Source organism: Netta rufina (genome assembly GCF_964035555.1).
Source record: "Netta rufina genome assembly, chromosome: 4".
Lineage (NCBI taxonomy): Eukaryota > Metazoa > Chordata > Aves > Anseriformes > Anatidae > Netta > Netta rufina.
The window spans coordinates 76,600,862-76,623,202 of NC_140127.1; the positions used below are offsets into that span (position 1 = coordinate 76,600,862).

The 22,341-nt window shown below is 67.4% G+C and overlaps 1 protein-coding gene across 1 annotated transcript; it reads right to left on the minus strand.

Annotated features, from left to right (window-relative positions):
• Positions 1–8,870: 8,870 nt before the first annotated feature.
• Positions 8,871–22,242, minus strand: SIGLEC1 (sialic acid binding Ig like lectin 1; the record flags this gene model as incomplete). Its single annotated transcript, XM_084286556.1, has 22 exons — positions 8,871–8,888; positions 9,295–9,367; positions 9,450–9,549; positions 10,242–10,538; positions 10,674–10,928; positions 11,033–11,326; positions 11,700–11,951; positions 12,071–12,358; positions 13,069–13,323; positions 13,781–14,083; positions 14,713–14,973; positions 15,475–15,774; positions 16,932–17,198; positions 17,657–17,959; positions 18,206–18,457; positions 19,130–19,429; positions 19,811–19,865; positions 19,950–20,149; positions 20,414–20,677; positions 21,015–21,311; positions 21,400–21,756; positions 22,182–22,242. The coding sequence occupies 22 exons, from the start codon at positions 22,240–22,242 to the stop codon at positions 8,871–8,873; spliced, it is 5,052 nt and encodes a 1,683-aa protein (XP_084142682.1).
• Between the last annotated feature and the right edge of the window lie 99 nt (positions 22,243–22,341).

Sequence of the window (22,341 nt, forward strand, 5' to 3'; positions counted from 1 at the left end):
GTAATGACGGTGGATTAAAAATAAATAAATTAGCTGTTAATCCAATTGCCGGGAGCCCAGCATCCCCGAGAGCTCAATCCTCGGCGAAGGACACCGAGAGGGCTCCGTGCCCCCCGACGCCGCAGCGGGGGCTCCGCAGCCCGGCACCGGGCGTCCCCCGGGGCTGCGGCAATCGTGGCCGCCGAGGGGCCTGGGCACGGCCGGGGGGGGAGCTCCGGGATTCCCCGGGGACGGGGAGTGCGAGGCCTCCAAATGTGCCTCCGGGCTGCGGTGGGCCCCGAGCCGCCGCTCGGTGTCTGCGGCAACCCGCCTCCGGCCCCCAAATAACGGGAACCGGCGGAGAAAGCGCAGAGCGAACAGAAACGGATGGAGGGAGAGGGAAAGGGAAGAAAAATTTTAAAAATAAAGAAAAGAAAAATAAATAAATTGAAAAGGGCAAAGCGTGGCGCATGAAGGAGGCAGGCGCGCGGGGAGGGCCGCTGCGCCCCGCTCCGCACCTCGGCTCGGCGAGGCTGGGGGGGCCAAACGGGGCGTCGCGGCTGGACGGGGCCGGTGGCCGGTGCTGCCCGCGGAGCTCAGCTCCCGGCTCCCGGTTGCCCGTTCCAGGTCCCGGTGCCGCGGCAAGGCCGGGCCGGGGCCGCGCTCCCCTGTCCCCGCCGCCGGGCCCGGCTGGCGAGGGGGCTCTCGTCGTGCCGGAGCCGAGCGGAAAAAATATATATATATAAAACAAACAAATAAAAACCCAAACCAAACAAAAACCCCACGACCAAACCCTAACGAAACCCAGGGAAACAGCCGCCTCCCCGGTCCCTCCGCCCTGCCCCGGCCGCTCCCGGCGGCGATGCGCGGGGTGGGCTCCGGGCCCGTTCCCCCCGGGGATTGCGGAGGGCAGAGCCGCCTGCACCGGGCGGCCGATCCGCACCGAGCCCCGGCTCCGCACCGAGCCCCGGGCCGAGCCAGAGGCAGCGCAGCCCCCACGGAAAACACCCCCCGCGCAGCCCCGCCGCCCACCCTCGCTTTTGCTGCTGCTCTTATCGGGCTTGCCGGTGCTATCGCTCGCGTGAACCGCCCGGCGTTTGCTCTGCCTCGGTCACGGTGCTCGGAGCAGCCGGGGAAGGGAAATCCCCGCCTGGAGCCCAGCCGGCTCCGCCGTTCCCCGGGCGCAGGAGGCGAGCGGATCCGCTCCGCTCCGCGGGCTGCGCAGGGCGGAGAGGAGCCGCGGCGAGCGCGGGGCTGCTCGGGCTCATAATCATAAATCATAGCAGTTCCCATGATAATAAACAATGCGGAATATCAATATTAGACCGTGGCCCTTCCCGGTTGAAGTTTCACCGCTTGATTACTGCCGGCGGTGCCGGTATTGTTAGCGCCGCGCCTGTTATTTCGCGGCTCGCTCGGGAACCGGGACCGAGCCCCGGGCAGGGCCGTACCGGGCGGCTCCCACCCCGCCGAGGGGCTCCTGAACCCGGCTGCTCCGGGGCTCCCCCGAGCCGCCGCCCGCTCCCCGAGCCGCTCCGGGAAGGGGGAGGAAAATTTCCTTGGGTTTTCCGTTTTACAGCTCGGCGGAGGTGCCCGGCCTCCCGCCCGCAGCTCGCCAGGCCCGGGGGGCTGCGGGTGCTGCGCGACCCCCGGCCCGCTGGAAATGAAGGTAACGCGGAGCCGGCGGCGGGCACGGCCGCTTCCTACGGGCACGGCACGGCACGGCACGGCTCGGCATGGCCGCGCTTCTCCGGGCCCACTGCCCGCGTGGGCGGCCTGCGGGTGTGGGAGCCCCGGGGACCCCCGGTTCCCCCGGTCCGGCTTTACCGGGGAGCCGCCGGGGCTGGCCGGGGAGCAGGGGGGAGCTTCCCCGTCCCCTCCCCGTAAACAAAGGCTCTTTCCAGGGAAGAAGCCCGGCACGATCCCCTCGGGGACCGCAGGGCCGGGCCGCGGCTGGGGGCTCCGGGGCACCCCGAGCACAGCCCCGGGTCCCCAGAACCCCCGTGTCCCACCCGGGGGTCGGGGGAACGAAATAACGGCCGGAGGCAGCCAGGGGACGGGGCGCGGGCGGGGGGCGGCAGGAGGGCACGGGGGAAAAGTGCACGGCCCCGGAATAAATGTGCATGGACATTGGGGAATTGTGCATGGACATGGAGGGGGGAACTGTGCATGGACACGGGGAAACTGCATGGACACGGGGGAAATGTGCACGGCCCCGGAATAAATGGGCTTGGACATGGATGGGGGAAATGTTCATAAACACGGGGACCGGGCACGGACACGGGGGAAAGGTGCACGGACACAGGGACTGTGCACGACCCCGAAATAAATGTGCATGGACATGGGGGAACTGTGCAGTGCATGGGGGAACTGTACGTGGACGTGGATGGGGGAATTGTGCATGGACACAGGGACCAGGCACGGACACGGGGGAAAGGTGCACGGACACGAGGATCGTGCATGGCCCCAGAATAAATGTGCACGGACACGGGGAAACTGTGCAGTGCATGGGGGAACTGTGCATGGACACGGGGACCGGGCACGGACGTGAGGGAACTGTGCAAAAATAAGGAGATCGGACACGTGCAAGGGGAAAAGTGCACGGCCCCGGAATAAATGGGCTTGGACATGGGGGAATTGTGCATGGACATGGGTGGGGGAACTGTGCATGGACACGGGGGGACTGTGCATGGACATGGGAGAACCGTGCATGGATGCAGGGATCGTGCACGGCCCCGGAATAAATGTGCACGGACATGGGGGAACTGTGCAGTGTATTGGGGAACTGTGTATGGACATGGATGGGGAAACTGTGCACGGACACGGGGAAACTGCATGGACGCGGGGGAACTGTGTATGGACACGGGGAGTGTGCACAGACCCGAGGGAACCGTGCACAAAAACGGGAACCGTGCACGGATACGAGGGAAACGTGCACAAACACGGGAGAACTGTGCACGGGCACGGGGACCATGCATGGAAACGTGGGAACCGTGCACAAACACGGGGATCGGGCACGAGCACGGGGGAACTGTGCACAGCCACGGGGGAACTGTGCATGAACACGGGGACCGGGCACGAACACGAGGAAAACGTGCACGGCCACGGGGGCCTTGCAAGGACACGAGGGAACTGTGCACGGCCACGGGGACCGTGCACGGACGTGGGGAAACGTGCACGAACACGAGGGAACCGAGCACAAACACGGGGCAACGCGCACGGCCACGGGACAAGTGTGCACGGCCACCGCGTAAACGTGCCCGGACAGAAAGCGTGCCCGGCCGCGGGGGGAACACGGGGGAAATGTGGGGGACACGCGTGTGCATGGCTGTGCACGGCCACGGCGCCGGTGTGCCCGGTCCCCGGTGACTGTGCGAGAGGTGGATGGGCACGGGAAAGGTGCACGGGGACGGTGTGAGTGTGCAAGGACACGTTGGGAGTGTGCACGACACGGGGCAACTGCACGGGGTAAACGGGCACGGGAGCAGGGCACGGGCACGGTGTCGGTGTGCACGGGAAGTGTAAGTGTGAAAGGACGCGGTGTAAGTGTGCAAGGACACGGTGTAGGTGTGCGGGGACACGGTGTAAGTGTGCAAGGACACGGTGCCGGTGTGCACGGACACACTAAGGGTGCACGGACACGGGGTGAGCGTGCAAGGTGTGAGTGTGCAGGGCTTCACACGGGCTCGAGGTGACCGCACGGAGACGCCGTGAGCGTGCACGGGGCGTGTGGCTGGGCACGGGCACGGGGAGCCGCGTGGACACGGAGCTGCTCGGCACGGACACGGGGCGGCCGCGCGTGGGTGGGTGCTGTGCAGCCGCGCACCGCTCCCCGCAGGGTTCCCTGGTGCTTTCTCCTTTTTCCCTCGTTCGTTGGTTTTGCTTTTGGTTCGTTTTGGTTGTGTTTGGTTGGGAATTGGGTTGTTTGGGTGCGTGCCTGCTGCCGGGGGCCACTTTTCGTTTGGTTCTCTCGTTGATTTCTGGGGTTGTTTTTTCAGAGCGCACGGCGGGAGCGCACACGCGGCGGGTGTGCAGCACCCAACGTGCCCGTGCCCGGGGGGGGGCAGCGTGCCCGGACCTCGTGTGCCCGCAGCAGAGAGGTGCCGGTGCTCGGTGCCACGGTGGGGGCCCAGCGGGCAAGGTCCCACGCGGCGCTGCGTGCCCACGGGGCGGGGGGCGCTTCCCGTGCCACCCGCCCGGTACCGGGCACTTTCTCCGCAGCCGGGCGGGGGTCGCAGCCCCAGGGCCACCCCCGGGGCCGGTGCCACTGCCCGGCACGGGAGAGTCCCGGGAGGCCTCGGCGGCTCCGCCCGCACGGGCCCCGGTTTCTGCCCCGGGGGCAGCGCCCAGGAGCGGGACGGGGGCGCAGGGACCCCCGGGTCCCCCCCGACGTCGCCCCCGTCCCGGGGCCCGCTGCGCGGTGCCCAGCCCCGCCGCGCCCCGCACCCCGGGACCCCGACAGAGCTTATTTCGTTTGCGGGACCCGGCCGGCCCCGGGTAACCGGGGTGGCCCCGGGGCTGTCGGGGCGAGGGGAGCCCCTGTCCGGCCATGGGGCCGCTCCCCGCCGGGCCCCCCAGCTCCGCAGCCCCGCGGCCGGGATGCGCTGCCCCGGCCCGGCCCGGCCCTGCCCGACCGCCCGGCTTCGGTGCAACGAAATCGGTGGAAATCAAACGAAATCACGGAGCCCGCTGCCGCAGCCGCCCCCGGCCCGGCGGCTCCCGGTCCCGCACCTCCGAGCCCCTGCCCCGGGGCTCCCCGTGCGCCCATCCCGGCCCCGGGCGGCTGCGGGGCTCCGCGCCCCAAACGAGTCCTCGGCCGTGGGGCTGCCCCGAGCCGGGCAGCGGTGGGGACCGGGGATCCCAGGTCCCCCCCGCGCTCCTGGGACCCAATTTCGGGCGTCCTCTCCCCCCGCACCCTGGTTCTGGGAACCCCGCGTGGTGACCCCTGCTTCTAGGGTCCCTGCTCCGTGGGTTCCTGGTCCGAAGACCTCACTGCTGGGATCGCTTCTCGGGCTCCAGGCAATCCCATTGCCCCCCCACATCCCCAGGCACTGGGGTGCGGTGTCCCCACAGAGACCTGTCCCCCTCCCCAGCCCACTCCGTGGCACACCGGAGCTCCAGATCGCAAAAACAGTCCCTGGGGGGGGGGGGGGGTCTGTGTTAACGGTGCCTCAGTTTCCCCTCTCCAGATGTGCACAGCCCCGCAAATACCCACGGCAGGGGACACGGTGACAACAGCTGTGAGGCGGCACCTGGGCATGGGGACCCCAGCCCAGCACAGGGCAGCGTGCACAAACCTCGGGGCTCAGCTTGCCAAAGCGCCTTGCAGGTTGTTTTGCCCTGGAAGAAGCTGCCCTGCGTTTCACAGGCTGGCCTCTGGCTGCTGCTTCACCCTGCACATCCTGAGGGTCCCCAGGGTTTGGGGCAGCTGCACACCGGTGCTGGGCTGGGGTGACCTGGGGGGGTCAGCACGCCGTGCTGCCAGCTGTGCGGAGCCACGCTCTCAACATCTCCACCTTTCCCATTTTCCAGCCCCCCTGCTCTGCCCTCCCACCCCCCCGGTGGGCTGCTTCCTCAGGGGGCCAAAACAGCTCCAAAGCACGGTGCCTTCTGCAGGCACCCATCACTGCCACGCAGAGGCAATTCCAGTTAATGAGCATCAAATTAATGGGGTGGGGGGGCCTTGTCACTCCTCATCCGTGGAGCCCGAGGGTGCTGCTGGGCACGTGGGTTTCAGCAGTGGCCTTAGTGATTTTGGGGTACCAGGAGAGCCCCAATAAATCCCCAAAAAAACCCCTCTGTGAGCAGCAGGAGCAGCAGGGTCCCCTGGAGCTGGCAGGGGGGCTCTGTGCTGGGGATGCTCCTGCAGCACCCGTGGTGTCCCGTGGGTTTATGGAGCAGCATCAGGAGGTGCAGGGCTTGGTGCTGAGCTACTGCCTGGGAGCTCCGGGGATTTCACAGCACGAGGGGCCAGGAACAGGGCTGGGTGTTGGTGGGGGTGGAGGGAAGCCACCCCCATGGGGCTTAACGAGATTCATCGATGACGATGGGGAGGAAGAAGCGGGACGGACTCAGCAGATGTGACCGAGGGTGCAGAGGGACGGAGGAGGACGTGACAGGCGTCGGCGCTGGGATGGAGGAGAGGTGACCCCGGCCAGGACCGGAGCTGGAGCAGAGCAGAGGCAGCAGGGGGGTGCTGCTGATGGTTTATTGTGGGCTGAGGGGTAAATCCTGGGGGCACAGAGCACGGGGGAGGCAGCACGGCGTCGCCCCGCACCTCTCGCCCTCGTGGACACGCGGTAGAGCCCAAAACCGAGCTGCTGGTTTCTGCAGCTCATTTCCCCCCCGCCGGGCAGCAGGGCAGAGGGCAGGGCGAGGGACACATCTGCACGGGGCCGTCACGCCTCTGCTCCCACGGGGCTCATTTCCTGACCGAGCGGGGCCTCTTTTACGCCTCTGAGCCCGGCAGGCCAGCGACGATAATTGCAGCAGTCATCAGCGTCACTGGTGCACCGAGGCACGGCTGGGTGACACTTGTGGACAGCTCCCCCAGCACAAAGCGACGTGAGCCAGCCGAGCCCTCCGCGTGCCCCCACATCACCCCCGCAACGAGCGGCGGGTGCGTTTCAGCCGGCCCGAGGATTATTACTGCCAGCCAACAAATCAAAGCGCGCGCTAATTTATCCGAGGAGAAATGCCTCGCACATCTCTGCAAGGTCCTCTGCCTGATGGCAAATCCCTGGCCTCCAGTTCACCTTCTGACCTGCCCTTATTCCCTTGCTCTGCCTCGAAACCATGTGATGGGAGGATTTGGCTTAACGTGCGGCGCTCCAGAAGGAAAGGAGGAGAAGGAGCTCAGAGGGACCGGAGGTCATCGCTGGCTCCCGTAGCGCCGGCCCTGGATTAAGCAGGGAGCGCACCCCGGTCCTCTCCCAAGCCCTGCAGCTCCCCGGGTCCCCCTGCTCTCCAAGCTTAGCAGAGCTTCGACACAACCACAGCGAGCTCTCAGCTCTCCCACGGTGCCACCCTGTGCCCGCAGCCCCTCTGTGGGTCCCTCAGCAGCTGGGACCCCCCGGTGCCCCCCCAGACCAGGCTGCGGCGGTCGCGGTGCCGGGAAGGGTCCCCAGCTGCCACCAGTGCCCACCAGCATCTGCCCCAGCCCCCCGGTGAGCGGCTGGGCACGGCGGGCAGCAGGGGCCAGCTGGAGCAGCTGGGCCACCCAGGGGGGGGCTTCGGGTGAGAATTAATGAACTTCAGCCTTGCGAGATGAGGAGGGAGGGAGCTGAGGAGCACCGGGCCCCTCCTTGGAGCCCGGGGCTCTGTCGGGTGCAGCGCAGCGAGCGGGTGCTTGGGGAGGATGGAGAGGGCTCTGGCACGGAGATGCCTTGAAAAGGTGATGTCCAGCCCCAGGGGGGGACCTGCCCAGGTCACCCCAGCTCCACCTGGACTCATCTTCCCCGGGCGTGCAGCTTAGCAGACGATGGAGGTTTAACCTCGCCGCTGCTGGATGCGGGGGGAGCTCAGCAGGAGGCTGGGGGGGGGTCCCTGCTGCCCCCACAGGCTCCGCTCTGCTCCCATCACATCCCTCCCCACCCAGCACTCACAAGCTGTGAGAGCAAAGCCAGCCCCTTGCTTGGGGAGCTCAGGGCCCCCCCAGGTCACCATGTGTGTCCCCCACAACAGGTCTCAGCCCCCAACCTCTGCACCAGGAGCAGACCCCGAAGCCCCCCCCAGCTTGCCCAGCCCCTCGTCCTGCCGAGGGTGACTCCCTGGGGATTCCCACAGCACCTCCAGACCTGGCTCCCCCCTTAATCTGTCCCACAGGGAGGGATTAGTTCTGCTTTACCAAATCAGACTTTCTATTTCCGTGACTTGTGTCCTCTGCTCCTGTCACTCTGCTGCCCTCGGGAACCACTGCTGGCTCCAGTTGGGTGGCACCGGGGACCCCACAGCGGGGCAGGGGCTGCGGGGACACCCTGAGTGCTGGCAGGGGGACGTGGGTCTGCGTGTGCCAGCTGAGCAGCAGATTAGCTAGAAATTTTGGATGTGGCTCGAAATTTGGGCCCCTTCCAGCCCAAACCGTGCAGCGATTCTGTGGGGTTTGGGAGTGGAGAGGCAGAGGGGTGCTGGGGCCAGGCAGGGGAGGCGATGGGATCAGAGGGGGGGTGTGGGCGCTGCCCCACGCCCCACGCCAGCCGTGGCACGCTCCCCCAGTAACCAAACAAAGCAGCAAAGCAGCCGGATAACGTGGGATTAAGCGCCCACGTGGGCGAGCATCGCCCCCGCCGCCACCACCCCGCTGCGTGGGCACCCACGGCACAGCCGGCCCCGGGGCACGGGTGGCCTCAGGGTGACATCTAACGGGGAGGGGACAGGGCTGCGGCAAGCAAACCCCCACGGTGAGCCCCTGGCAGAGCCTCCTGCCCGCTGTGCCGGGGAGGTGGGCTCCCCCCGTTCCCAAAACAGCCCCCAGGGCGCAGAGCGCAGCCCCCCCCCGCCCCACAGATGCGCACTGCTCACACTGCTCCGTGCTTTATTTCCAGACAGGTGAGTAGCACGCAGCCCCCCCGGGGGCAGCAGCTCGGTGGGGGGGGGTGAGGATGGTGGTGATGGAGAGGCTGGCACCAGGCTCGCACCCCCCTTCTTGGGAGGGGGGTCCTGGGATTTTGGCAGCTCCGAGCAGCCACGGAGCGCGGCGCACCGCGCGCAGCCGCAGCACCACGGGCGCTGTGCCCAGCACAGCAGGGGAGGGAAGGAGGGAGGCAGGGGGGGCTTGGAGGGGGTGTCAGGATGGGGCTGGGCTGCCCCAAGGTGGCTCTGGGCCCCCCCCGTGTCGGGGGCTGTGCGGTTTCCAGCTGCTACAGTCACTCCTGCGCCAAAGAGCCAGCGGCTTAGGACGCTCCATCCACCTGGAAAGGGCCAGGGCTGGCTGGGGAGACCCTGCCCCATGAGGGGCAGCACCCATGGTACCCCGGGGAGCACCCACATGAAGCCCCCCCCAGGGAGAAGCCCCTCAGGGGGTGCTGGGTTGCAGCCCGGACCCCCAGTGCCCATCTGCCCAGACCCCCACGATGGCCAGACCCCGACCCCAGCCAGCCCCCAGCACCATGCCCCATGGCCACGCCGGGGCTGGGGGCATTCAGGACCCCTCAGAGTTGGTGAAGGGGAGAGAAAACGGGGGAAAAGGGATCGGGGGGGTGAGGGCAGGTTGCAGGGAGCCCGTGGGTGCTCCAGGACGCTGCTCCCCACGGGCACCCGATGAAGGGAGCTCGGGGCAGGGTCCTCAGAGCCACCCCCAGCACTGCCAGCTCCTACCTGCGGCTGCTCCTGCTTCCTGCTCAGCTCGAAGGTGTCCTCAGCCCGCGGCAAGCCCCAAATCTTGCGCAGCCTGGGCAGGAGGAGAGGCAGCTGCCACCCGCTGCGCCCCTCCTACATGTCCCCGTGTCCCCATCCCAGCCAGGGGACATTACCTGGGCCACAGCCTCACGGCCAGGAGGGCCAGCAGGGCCACGCAGAGCAGGGTGAGGAGCAGCCCGGCCAGGACGGTGAACACCAGGAGGTGGGAGAGCGCTGCGGGAACAGGAGGGGGGGGCCCATCGGTGCCGGGGGCTGGGGACAGGCTGGAGGGGCTCTGGGGAGCCTCCTCCTCCGGGTCCCTTCCCCGTGCCTGCAGCCGCAGCGTGGCCCTGGTGTGGGGTCAGTGCCTCGCCCCCCCATGGGACCCTGCAGCTGGGGGGGCGCAGTGTGGCACGGCACAATGGGGACCCCATGGGGACATTTGTGCTGGCCTGTCCCTGCCCGTTTTGCTGTCCCAGGCGGGACAGGCTGGCACATCGCTGTGTGCCCCCCCCGCTGATGGCATCCTGTGCCCCCCTCTGCCAACACGTGGAGGGTGGGGGGGCCGTGCACAGCGGCAGACAGCATGAGCACGCTCTGCTGTTCACTGAACCCTGCCCTACCCCTTTTCTTCTCATTTTTTCATCAAACTTTAGCATTCAGCTCAATTTTCTGCTCGTGGGGGGGGGTGCTGCAGCCCTTACACAGCATCCTGCCGCCCCCAGCCGGGGATGCTGCAGGAGCAAAGCCCCTGGGAACAAAGCACCAAAATCAAGCAGAAAACGCATGCTTCGGCAGCGAATCCTCTTTGCCTTTTCCACCTAAAAACTCAAACCTCTCCGGATTGCTTCCAAAACCTGAAATCCCACAGACCACCCCCCCCCCCCAAAAAGCAGAGCATCCCCGCGGGGTCCGGCCCCACTCACTGCGGGTGTCGAAGTAGGCGCTGGCCGTGGCGTTGCCCAGCGGGTTGGTGGCCACGCAGCTGTACTCGGCCGCGTCCTCGGGACCCAGGGCCGCCATCTCCAGGCGCAGGGCGTTGAGGGAGGCGGCCGCCCGCAGCCCCGGGGTCGAGGCCGTGGCCAGGCTGGAGGCCAGGAGGTGGCCGCGGCGGTACAGGGCGAGGGCGGCGGGCGGGTGGCTGTCGGCCACGCACAGCACGATGCCCACGCGCCCGCTCAGGTTCTCCAGGAAGGTGCTGACAGCCACGGCTCGCGGGGGGTCTGCGCGGAGAGGAGGGGGCTGGAGGTGGGTCATGGCGCAGGGAATCCCCTTCCCGGGTTATAAAGAGAGGAGCGGGGCAGGGAAAGGGGGACAAGAGCCCCTGCCCTGTCCCCGAGGGGCTGGGGGGCACTCACAGAGCACGGTGAGGCTGAGGGGGGGCGAGGCCACGCTGCCCCGCACGCCGCTGGCCCGGCAGTGGTAGAAACCAGCGTCGGCGCTGGAAACGGGGCCGAGGATGAGGGTGCTGGCCGGTCCCTCCCGCAGCCACCGGCTGTTCTTGTACCACGTGTAGTTGGCCTCGTCGCCCACCCAGGGCACCGCCGAGCAGTTGATGGTGGCCGTGGCACCCTCGGGGACTTCTGGAGAGGGCTCCACCGTGACTCGGACACCTGAGCAGGAGGAAAGGGCCGTGCAGACGGCGTGGCACGGGGCTCACGGGGACGCCCCACGGCCGGCTCGGCGCGGCACAAGCCCCGGGCAGCGCGGTGCTCACCGCTCGCCGCGAGGAGCAGGGAGGTGGTCGCGGTGCCGAAGCTGTTGTTGGCTGAGCAGACGTAGAGCCCCGTGTCCCCGGGGCCCAGAGCCACCATGCGCACCCGCAGGGCGTTGGGCTCAGCCTGGACGGAGGCTCGGGGGTCGGAGGGGCCCCGGGTGGAGGCGAGGGGCGCGCGGCCCCGCAGCAGGGTGATGTCGGCGGGCGGGTGGCTGTCCACCGTGCAGAGCAGCTCGGCCTGCCGCCCGCCCCACGGCTCCACCAGGGACACGAAGGACGGCTCCCGGGGCGCGTCTGCAAGGACAAGGACAGCGCGTCGCCTCCTGGCTCCGGGTGGCCTCGGGGGAACGCGTCCCCCTCCGGCTTGGGGGGGTTTGTGCGCTCGTTGCTGGCTCAGGCTGGGGAGATGGGGCACGGTGAGGGTGGGGGAAGCATCCAGCAGCCCCCCCGGTGGGGCAGCAGCGTGCTCTCCACCACAGCACCACCCCACGGGGTTTTACACCATTTTAACACCAAATTATTTCCTTCCCACACCCCCTTCGGAACAGCACCTCGGGCACCCCCGGGACGGGACCAGCGGTCACCAGATGGCGACACAGCCCACGCTTCCCTCCCCATCAGCTCTCCCCGCTGCGGGGCAGCCCCTGCAGCCCCCCCTTTTACTCACACAGCACCCTCAGGGCTGCGGGGGGGGCTCTCCGGCTGCGCGCCCCCGTCCGCGCTTGGCAGCTGTAGGCGCCGGCGTCGCTGCTGCGCGCGGCGTGGAGCAGGAGCGCGGCACCGGGGCCCTCCCGCAGCCAGCGCCCGTTCTTGAACCAGGCGTAGACGGTGCCCGGCTGGGCACCCGCGTCCTCGCAGCTCAGTGTCACCTCCGTGCCCTCCTGCACCTCGCTGCCCGGCCGCACCACCACCCTGACGGCTGGCGGAGACACGGGGAGGGGGGTGCTGGCATGTGGCATGGCACGGGACCCCTCAACGTGCCCACGGCGAGGCTCGGAGGGGGGCACCGAGCCCTGAATCCCCCTGTGCCACGCTCACCTTGCACGTGGAGAGGCAGGGATGTGCTGGTGCTGCCGAGGGGGCTGCGTGCCCGGCACTCGTATTCGCCCTCGTCCTGCGCCGCGGCAGCCGGCAGCTCCAGGCGCAGCACATTGGGAGGGGGCGAGTGTTGGCCGGGGGTCGTGGACACGCTGGAGACCACCAGCTGCCCCCCCCGGTGCAGGCTGACCTCGGCCGGGGGGTTGCTGTCCACGGTGCAGAGCAGGATGACGGCTCTCCCCCCGCTGCTCTCCACGAAGGCCTTCAGCTGCATGTTCCTCGGGGGGTCTGGAAATGAGAGGGGAGGGGGCTGTGGGCCAAGCCCGGGTTCCCTGCGCCTCCCTCGAACCCAAGCCCAGCTCAGCACACGGCACAGCCACGCTCGGAGCCCGTTCCCACCTGCAGCCTGCTCCTGGTTTGGCCCCCCGGGGGGGCTCACACCCGTTCCAGCAACCCCCCCCTCTGCTGGGAACACCAGGGCTGGCGAAATGGCAGCAAAAACCTGGGCTGTAGCTCAGGCCCGGGACACCAAGGTGGTGTTAGCAGCATTTATCCTGCATTTCCCACCCAAAATTAAGAGCAGGGAGAGACGGGACACGTTTTTGAGGCTCTCTGGAGGGTGTTTCCAGGAGATCCCCTCGGCAGCCACCCCTCGCAGCAGACTTATGAGTTAAAACCATCTTTTTCTACTAAAAAGGAAAACCTTCCATTCTGACTTGCAGCTAGGGTTTTTGCACATCTTTTTTTTTAAACAAAGTCTGGTTTTAATTTGCCAAAGCAGGAAAGAAAAAAAAAATATATATATATATATATCCTGCAATCTTCCCCGAAAGCCAAAAATGTTTCTGTTGCAGCTTTGGTTCGAAATGTAAAGAAAAACTCGTGGAGCTGGGAGGAGCGGGGACCTCGCTGGCATTGTCTGCAGCCGCAGGCTGTGCCCAGGGGGGGTTTCAGCCCAGGGAAGGGGACGGGGGCTCCGAAGCCCCCCCCGAACTCACAGAGGACGCTGAGGGTGCTGGGGGCCACGCTGCGGGTGCCGGCGGGGCTCTGCACGGCGCAGTGGTAGGAGGCGGCGTCGGCGGCCACCACGCTGGGGAGGACGATGCGTGGGGCCGTGCCGCTGCTCAGCCTGACCCTGTTCTTGTACCAGGTGTAGGTCAGAGCCTCCTGGGCTGCGCTGTCCACGGCGCACGTCAGGGTCACGGCGTCCCCTTCACGGACCTCCGAGGAGGGCGAGATCCAGACCCGGGCGGCTGCGATGGGAGAAGGAAGAGAGTCAGGAAAAAAAAAATGAGCTCTGGGCTCCAGCACCAGCTGGGGCTTCTCTCTGGGCTCCCTCCCTGCTGCTCCAGGACAGAGGTGATGGGGACACCGCAGCCGTGCCATGGGAGCTTCCTACAGCCACACATCCCCCTGGGGACGGAGTTGCAGCCCCTGCTCCACGTGCGCACTCCCCCTTGCCACCCTCCACCCCATAAACCCGCAGCTTCCACCATTCCTTCCCTATTTCCATCCTATCCTAGCCCTCTCCCCCCTCCTCCTTCCCCCATGAGCATCCTCCAGCTCGTGTCTGCCTCCATCCACACCTTCCCTGCAGCCCCCAGCACCCGTCCTCCCCTTGGCACGCAGCCGGTGCCTGCCTCAGCGCCGTGCCCACCCCGTGCCCACCCCGTGCCCACCCCGTGCCCACCCCGTGCCCACCGCACTCACTCCCTGCCGTGAAGTTGGCGGCGGTGCTCGCGTTGCCGTAGGCGTTGCTGGCAGCACACACGTACTCGCCCTCGTCCTCCAGCAGCACGTCGCCGATGCTCACCCGCAGGCTGTTGGTGGCCGCGGTGACGCTGAGCCGCGGGGAGGTGGCGGGGGCGGGCAGCGCGCTGGAGGCCACCAAGGAGCCGTCCTTGGAGAGCTCCAGCTGCGCCGGGGGGCTGCTGTCCACCTGGCACTGCAGCACGCCCCGACGCCCCCCCGGAGTCTCCAGGAAGGAGCTCAGCACCGGCACCCGGGGGGGATCTGCAGGGCGAGATGTGGATGGGTGTCAGCAAGGTTGGGTCCCCGGGGGTTTTTTGGGTACCTTTTTTTGGGTACCCCTCGGGGAGCACCCACACGGCGGCACCACGCGCTCGCACAAGCATCAGACAACATTTCCTTGCCTGGAGTTTCCCCCCCACTGTCCCAGAGGGACGATATTTCTCCAAAACTTGAGTCTTGAAAAGTGTAATTAGGCCAGTCAAAATGTGTTGTTTTAACAGAACCAAAGCACTGGTTATTGCATTTTTCCCCTTTTTTTAACAGCAGGCAGCTGCGGTCTGGGGTGGCACCGCGCTTCCACCAGACAGCCCTGCCTGAACGGAGACACCTTCAGGTGAGGTGGCTTCTACACAAACCACGGCCTTATCGAGGAGACACACTCCCCAAAAACCCTGCTTTTAACATTTTGCTGTTTTCTCTGGGCAGACAATTCTTCACTGCAGAGCTGTTGCTAAACCCCAGCCTGCCTGCGCGGGGGCCATCCGGGGACGGTGCCAGCAGCAGGAGCCGTGCCGTGCCCCGCTGTGCGCCCCGTGCCACGTCCCACCCCACGTGCCGTGTCCCCACCACCCCTAGGTGCCCCCAGGGGTGCCGTCCCCTCGCCCACTCACACAGGACACGCAGGCTGACGGCCGGGGAGATGCTGGCACCGGTCCCCGCGGGGCCGTGGGCTTTGCAGTGGTAGGAGCCCGCGGCAGCGCTGGCGACGTGGGGCAGCGCGAGGACGCGGCCGGGGCTGTCCTGCAGGCTCTTGCTGTCCTTGTACCAGGAGAAGGCGGCGTCCTCCTGCGGCTCCCCCGGCACCTCGCACGTCAGGGAGACGTCGTCCCCTTCCAGCACCTCGGCCGACGGCGAGATGAGGACGCGGGCGGCTGAGGGAGGAGAAGAGAGCGTGGGGGGCACACAACGCCTCGCAGCGTTTTGGTGCCCCTGCTGCAGCCCGAGGCTGGTGCTGGGCGTTTAGATCAGGGACCCAGCACCATCCCCAGGGGATGCTGAGGCCTCTCCCCAAAAAAGTGACCGGTCCTGAGCACCAGGGTGAGGGGAGCAACCCTTGGAGGCCGTGCCCAGCTGCGGCGCACGGGGTTTTAGCACAAACCACTCTCCCTGGGGGCAGCAGGATCGCACCCCCTGCAGAAGCCCGGCCTCATTCTGCTGTCTGGCCACAGCCTGAGATGCTCGGTGACATTTCTCTGCCCCGCTGTCCCCATGGGACACCCAGGGCCATTATCCCTCCCCACCCGCCGGCTGCGCAAAGGCAGGAGCAACGCAGAAAAGGTCACAGCCTGCGCTGGCTCTCACCCAGCCCTGCCCCATGGCGCTTGCCACCCACCAGGACTGGCCCCAACGCCCGTGCCACAGCCCCTGCTCACCCTGCACACGGAAATAGAGGTGCTGGGACACGGTGCCGTGCGCGTTGGTGGCGGTCAGGCTGTAGGTGCCCTCATCTGCCAGCGTGACATCCCGGATCTCCACCCGGAGCGCGTTGGGGGTGGCCGTGGCGCTGACCCTCGGGTTGGTGCCGTGCCCCGTGCCGCTGGAGGCCACCAGCTCCTCGCCCCGGTACAGGGCCAGCCGGGCAGGGGGGTTGCTCGCCACCGAGCCCTCGAAGATGGCCAGCCGGCCCCGCTGCGTCTCCAGGAAGGCGGTGAGCTGAGGGTCCCTCGGGGGGTCTGTGTGGGACAGCGCGGCCATTGCGCGGATACCTGTCCCCAGCGCCACCTCGGGAGGGGACAGGATGGGGCAGGACGGGATGGGACAGGGACAGACAGCACCCGAGCAGCCCAGCTCACGCTCAGGGGCGGCGGTGCAGGGGGCTGCAGCTGGAGCGCGCCTCCACGGGCCGGCAGGGTGACCTCCGGGGGGCACAGGGGGGGACGGATCCCCACGGGAGGAGGCACTGGGACACCCCGAGGCACTCAGACGTGAGCACCTGCACCCACAGTGGATGGCCCAGGCTGTGGGCATGGCCCTGGGGGCCTCGTGTCTGGGCAGAGGCGTGCGCACTTGGATGTTGGCTACGTGTAAGGACCAACCCCAAGGTAATAACCGCGCACAGACGCGCTGCGCCCCCACCCCCCTGCGCTCCATGCGGTGCCACAGGGCCCCTGCAGCAGCCCGAGGGCGGCCCCTGCCCAGAGAAGAGCAGGGGCAGGCAGAAAGCTGCTCCTGCAGCGCCTGACAGCCCCCAAAACATGCCCAGCACACCAAAGATCCCCAGTGTCCCAACATCCTGAGAACCCCAAATATCCCCAGCTCCCCAACATCCCCAGCACCCCAACATTCCCAGCACCCCAACATCCCCAGCTCCCCAAATATCCCCAGCACCCCAAATATCCCCAGTGCCCCAAATATCCCCAGCACCCCAACATCCTGAGAACCCCAAATATCCCCAGAACCCCAACGTGCCCAGCACCCTAAATATGCCCAGCACCCCAACATTCCCAGCACCCCAACATCCCCAGAGCCCCAAATATCCCCAGCGCCCCAAATATCCCCAGTGCCCCAACATCCCCAGCCCCCCAACACCCCCAGCACCCCAAACATCCCCAGCACCCCAAATATCCCCAGTGCCCCAAATATCCCTAGCACCCAAACATCCCAAGAACCCCAAATATCCCCAGCTCCCCAACATCCCCAGCACCCCAACATCCCCAGTACCCAAATATCCCCAGTGCCCCAAACATCCCCAGCACCCCAAACACCCCCAGCACCCCAACATCCCCAGCCCCCCAACACCCCCAGCCCCCCGAACATCCCCAGTGCCCCAACATCCCCAGAACCCCAAACATCCCCAGCACCCCACACACCCCCAGCCCCCCGCACTCACACAGCACATCCAGCAGGACGGCAGCAGAGCTCTGGCTGCTCCTCCCGGTGGCGGCGGTGCAGTGGTAGAGCCCCGCGTCCCCCCTCACCACCCGCTGCAGCACCAGGGACGCGACGGGGTCGGGGTCGGGGCCCCGGGGGAGCCGCTGCCCGTTCCTGTACCAGGTGACGTTGGGCAGGTTTGGGGACCCGCTGCTCACTTGGCACGTCAGGTTGGCGGCGCTGCCTTCCGGCACGCGGGGGGACGGGGACACCACGACGCGGGCGGCTGAGGGCAGGGAGAAGGCGGGGGGGGGCTCAGCTGCAGCACCCGGAGCTGCAGGGGGGGCTGCGGGGCTGTAAGGATGGATATATGGCCCCGGCACCACGATGCCATGAGCGGCACCACTGCGGTGGGCAGGCTGCGGGCACCTCTGTAGGTATGGCACCGCGGCGTGCGCAGCACCCAGGACCACTGGGAGCCCAGGGGAGGGGTCCACGGGGGCTTTTGGCTGCACCCTCCCCTTGCAGCACCCGCTGGTGGCCCTCCCCAGCACCCTGAGCACACTTTTTGGGATCGATGCTGCTTGCTACCCTGGGTTTCATGAGCACGTGTGCTACCGACGCTGCCTCTGCCTTTACGCACGCAGTACCCACCCCTCTCCACCTCCCCTCTCCCAGGATTTCCCCAGGGTCACACCCTGGGGGCTCAGACCCCGGTGCCCCCCTCCCCAGCACCTCACTCACTCTCGGCACTGAAGGCCATGGAGGAGCTGGCGTTGCCCTGCGTGTTCCTGGCCTGGCACACGTAGGTGCCCTCGTCCTCCAGCACCACGTCCCGCAGCTCCAGCCTCAGGCTGTTGTACGAGGCCGTGGCCTGCAGCCGGGGGCTGGGGGCCGGGGGGCAGCCCCCCGTGCAAGCCAGTGCCTCTCCTCCTCTCCACAGGGTCAGGTTGGCCTCCGGGTCGCTCTCGACGGAGCACTGGATGATGCCCAGCTGCCCGCCCCGGGTCTCCACGAGGGAGCTCATCACCGGCTGCCGGGGGGGGACTGCAGGGACAAAGCAGCGTGGGTGAGAACCGTGGGGTTAGGGGAACCCCCCAAGCTGGGGGAGTCCTGCCTTCCTGCCTGCACCCACCCAAGGTGGAGGGTCCCACGTCCACCCCCTCTCCACGAGGGACCCGCGTGTCCCCAGCACCTCTGAGGACCACGAATTGATATCACGGGATGCTCCTGGGAATTAGGGGCCTTTCTGGACTTCTCCCTCCCCCAGAATGGTTCCCCCAGGGCACTCACAGAGCACTCGGAGCGTGACGGCCGCCGAGCTGTGGCTGTGGCCGCTGCCCTGCGCCAGGCACTGGAAGGCTCCAGCGTCGGCGCTGCGGATGGCCGGGAAGCTCAGCGCCGGCTCCGCGCCCTCGCGCAGCCACCGGCCGTTCCTGTGCCAGGTGAAGGTGGCCGGCCCCACGTCACCCGGCACCTCGCAGCTCAGGGTGACGGCTTCCCCCTCCCGCACCTCCGCCGAGGGCTGGATCAGGACTCTGGCAGCTGCCGGAGGGAAGGGAGAGGCTGAGCCATCGGGGAAACCTCTGCTGCGGAACCTTTGCCCCCCCGTTGTGGATCCGCCTGCACAAATCCCCCCCACGCCACTGCCCTGCAGCGCACGGATCCGGGCAGCCCCCGGACAAGGGGTCACGGAGCTGGGGGGTGGTGGCAGCCAGCTGGGATGTCCCCTCCTGAGCCGTTCTCACCAGTTCTCTGCCACCAGCAGGGACCCACGGGTGCCTTCTGGAGACGTCGGCTCCCTCCAGGCACCCGTGTTTGGTGAGAGGAACCGGGCCAGGAGAGGGGCTGGGGGGGCGGTGAGGGGCTCAGGAGAAAAAAAACCCAGCTATCAGCACCACCCAGACCAGCGTTATTTCCCTTGAAACCTTGAGGTCCATCCTGGTTTTTTGTTGGCATCCTAAGGATGATGCCCCTGGGTGTGTTTTTGGGGGTTTTCCCCTCCTCCCCTCTCATTGCTGCTTCCCCTCCACCCCAGATCTCCAAAGCAGGGGCTGTGAGGAGAGGGAGCAGGGGACCCGCTCCGTGCCCGGGTGCTGCTCCCAGAGGGATCCCACAGCCCCACAGAAACACCCCAAAACCCCCATATCCGTGCCGGAGGAGGTGCCGTGCCCCCAGCCCCGGGGACGGGAGCCAGCTTGGCACAGCGGGACTCACTGTGGGTGACGAAGGGCTGCGTGGCGCTGGCGTTGCCCAGGGTGTTGGTGGCAGTGCAGCGATACTGCCCGCCATCCTGCGGCCTCACACCACGGATCTCCAGGCGCAGGGCGTTTCGGGAGGCCGTGATGGCCAGCCGCTGGCTGGGGGCCGCCTGCGAGCCGCTGGTGGCCACGAGGTTGCCGTCGCGGTACAGCGCCAGGGTGGCCGGCGGGCGGCTGTCCACCGAGCAGTGCACCACAGCCAGCCCGCCGCCCTGCGGCTCCTGCAGCAGCGTCAGCGAGGGGGTCCTGGGGGGGTCTGCGGCACAGGGAGGGGGGGTCAGAGGCTGTGCCAGCCCCCGGAGAACCCCAGCATCGTGGCCCTACCTGGGCGGCCGCGTGCGCGTCACGGCCACCCGGCCCTGCCAGCGAGCACAGCTACTCCTGGGAGCTGCTTTCCCCCTGACGTCAGCGGGTTTTATTTATGAGCAGCAATGTCAGAGCCAAACCCAGGGCTATTTTATTTTCCCCCTGACTTGCAAAAGCTCCTGAGCTGTCATTATCCCCGCTGGCTCCTGGGGTGGTGACCCCCGAGCGGCGTTTGGGGCACAAGGTGCCAAGAGGAGCCTGGCACTAAGGGATTTCGCCCACGGGGGCCCCCCGTCCCCGCAGGGTGATGGCCAGGGCCACGAGCACTCACAGGTCACGCTCAGGCTGACGGGCTGGGACGCAGTGCTGCCCCGGTCGTTGGTCACCTTCACGGAACCACAGAACCACAGAAAATCACAGAATCATCCAGAACCGCAGAAAAATCACAGAATCTCCGAGTCCGACCTCACCTTGCAGGAGTAGAAGCCGGCGTCGCTGGCGGCCAGGCGGTGGAAGAGCAGGGTGTGCGCGGGGCCCTCCTGCAGCCAGGCGCTGTTCTTGTACCAGGTGTAGTTCAGCTCCTGGCCCTCCCTGCCAGGCACGTCACAGGACAGCTCCGTGCTCGTCCCCTCCTGCACCTCGGCCGCGGGGCTCACGGAGATCTCGGCGGCTGGAGGAGATGGGAGCTCGCTCAGGGCGGGCAGGAGACCCCCAGCAGGCTGGGCAGGGGGCTTTTTCCGAATTTAATGCCCCCCGGAGCGAAATCCTGCATCACTGAGGACCTGTGCTTGGGCGCACGCAGAGGTACCCAAGGTACCCAACCCAGGGCAGATGCTTTCCCACCCGGTCCCATCACACCCAGCCTGGATCCCTCATCGCATTGCCCCTTTCAGACTGGGTTCCCCCCCCCAGCCAGCAGCCCCCCAGCACTTACAGAAGACGTAGAGCATCACGGGGGGCGCCGTGCCAGCCCCGAGGGCGTTGTGGGCTTCGCAGCGGTACTGCCCGTGGTCCGCCCGCCGCACGCCCCGCAGCGTCAGGGTGCGCTCGGTGCCCGCGGCGGCGCCGTCCTTGTACCACTGGTACGCAGACACCGGGGGGTAGCTGCTGGTCACCTCACAGCTCAGAGACACCGTGTCCCCCACGAGGATGTTCTGCCCCGAGGGGGTGATCGACACCCTGGTGCCTTTGGGGGCGTCTGCGGGGGGGGACACAGTGACGCGGTGGCGGAGGGGAAGCCGGGAGGGACCCCGGGGATGCTGGCGCAGAGGTGGATGCCGGGGAAAGGAGCCCTGAGAGGCTCTGCACGGAGGAAAGGAGCAGGGAAAAGGGGACAAAGCTGGGACAGAGGTGGCAGAAAGGGCAGGGGGGGGGCACTGCAGGGTGGCTGTGGGACCTGCACGGGCGCTGGTCGTGGAGGAGCAGGGAGGGAGAAGCTGGGGACCCCCTGCTCTGGCTTTCTGCGAGGGACCTCGGGGTGCCTCAGAGCAGCAGGAGAGGTGTCCCCGCGCCGCGCTCCGAGCCGCCCCACGTACGTCTCACCCGCAGGACCAGCTCCCCGCTGGCCTTCTGGGAGCCGTGGAGCACCTCGCAGAAGAGCTCCCTGGCGTGGTCCTTCCAGGAGAAGGAGGTGGCGAGGCTCAGGTGCTGGCCGACCCCGCTGGTGTCCAGCTGCAGGCGGCCGGACACGGAGGAGACGCGTTCATCGTAGCCCGCCCAGCGCAGGGCCACCTCGCTCAGCGGGCACACGTAGGGCGTGGAGCACTGGAAGGTGACCTCGGTGCCCTCCGACACCTCCTCGCTGGCCGCGATGCTGGGGCGCTCCGGGACATCTGGGGACGGGGAGCCGAGGCTGGGACGTCCTCACGGGATGGGTGAGCACGGGGTCGGAGGGGGGGGGGGAATCCCCGCCGTACCCACCTGAAACGCTCAGCTCCACGTCCCGCTCCGCCGACCACCGGTCTCCGTCGACGATCTCGAAGCGGAATTTGTAGGGCCCGCTGTCCTCCGGGGTCACCCCCCGCAGCAGCAGGGTGCAGTTGCGAGCAGCCGGGTCCCCCAGGAGCTGAGCTCGGTCCCGGAACCTGGCATCCACGTCCTGGCCCTCCGAGTGGTACACCACGGTCTTCTGGTTGCTGTAGTCCTTGTACCAGATGGCCACGATGCCTTTGCTGGCCGAGATGCTGTCGGGGAAGCTCAGCGTGCAGGGGAACACCACGCAGGAGCCCGTGATGCTCCTCAGCTCGGGGGGGTAGCTGACACCCCAGGAGCCGTGGGCTGGCGGAGGGAAGGCAAAGGGTGGGCGATGGGGGGTGGCCGATGGTGCCCGGCTGCCCTACGCCACCCCACGAGCCCCGTGCCACTGCTCCTGATCCCAGCCAGCCAGGGCCACGGTGGGGTTTGGGAGAGGAGAGCTGAACCCTCCAGGAGGAAGCGTGGAGGGGGAGATAAATGGGGAAGGGTCCGGCCGGGGGGCGATGCTCCCAGCTGGGCTTCCAGCAGGCAAAAGGCACCGGCTGGACTCAAAGGGCAAAGGCCCTAAATCACCAGGAAAAGGGGAAATTTGCCCTCTGAGCCCTTCGGGAGCTCATTTCCTCACCCCTCTCCCCATCTCCTTGTCCTTTCTCCATGTCCCACCGACATCCCACCCCATCCCACTGGGGGGGTGCAGGGGGCAGGGGGCTGGTGCGGTGGCACCTTACCTGGGGCCACAAGGCTGGCCAGGAGGACGAGCCACTGCAGGGGGGACGTGGCCACAGCCATGGGGCCGGCGGCAGAGGGCAGGAGGTGTCGGGTCGTTGCGCAGCAGCCCCTGATGGCAGAAGGGTGGCCAAAAGCCCCAGAACCACGTTAATACACCCA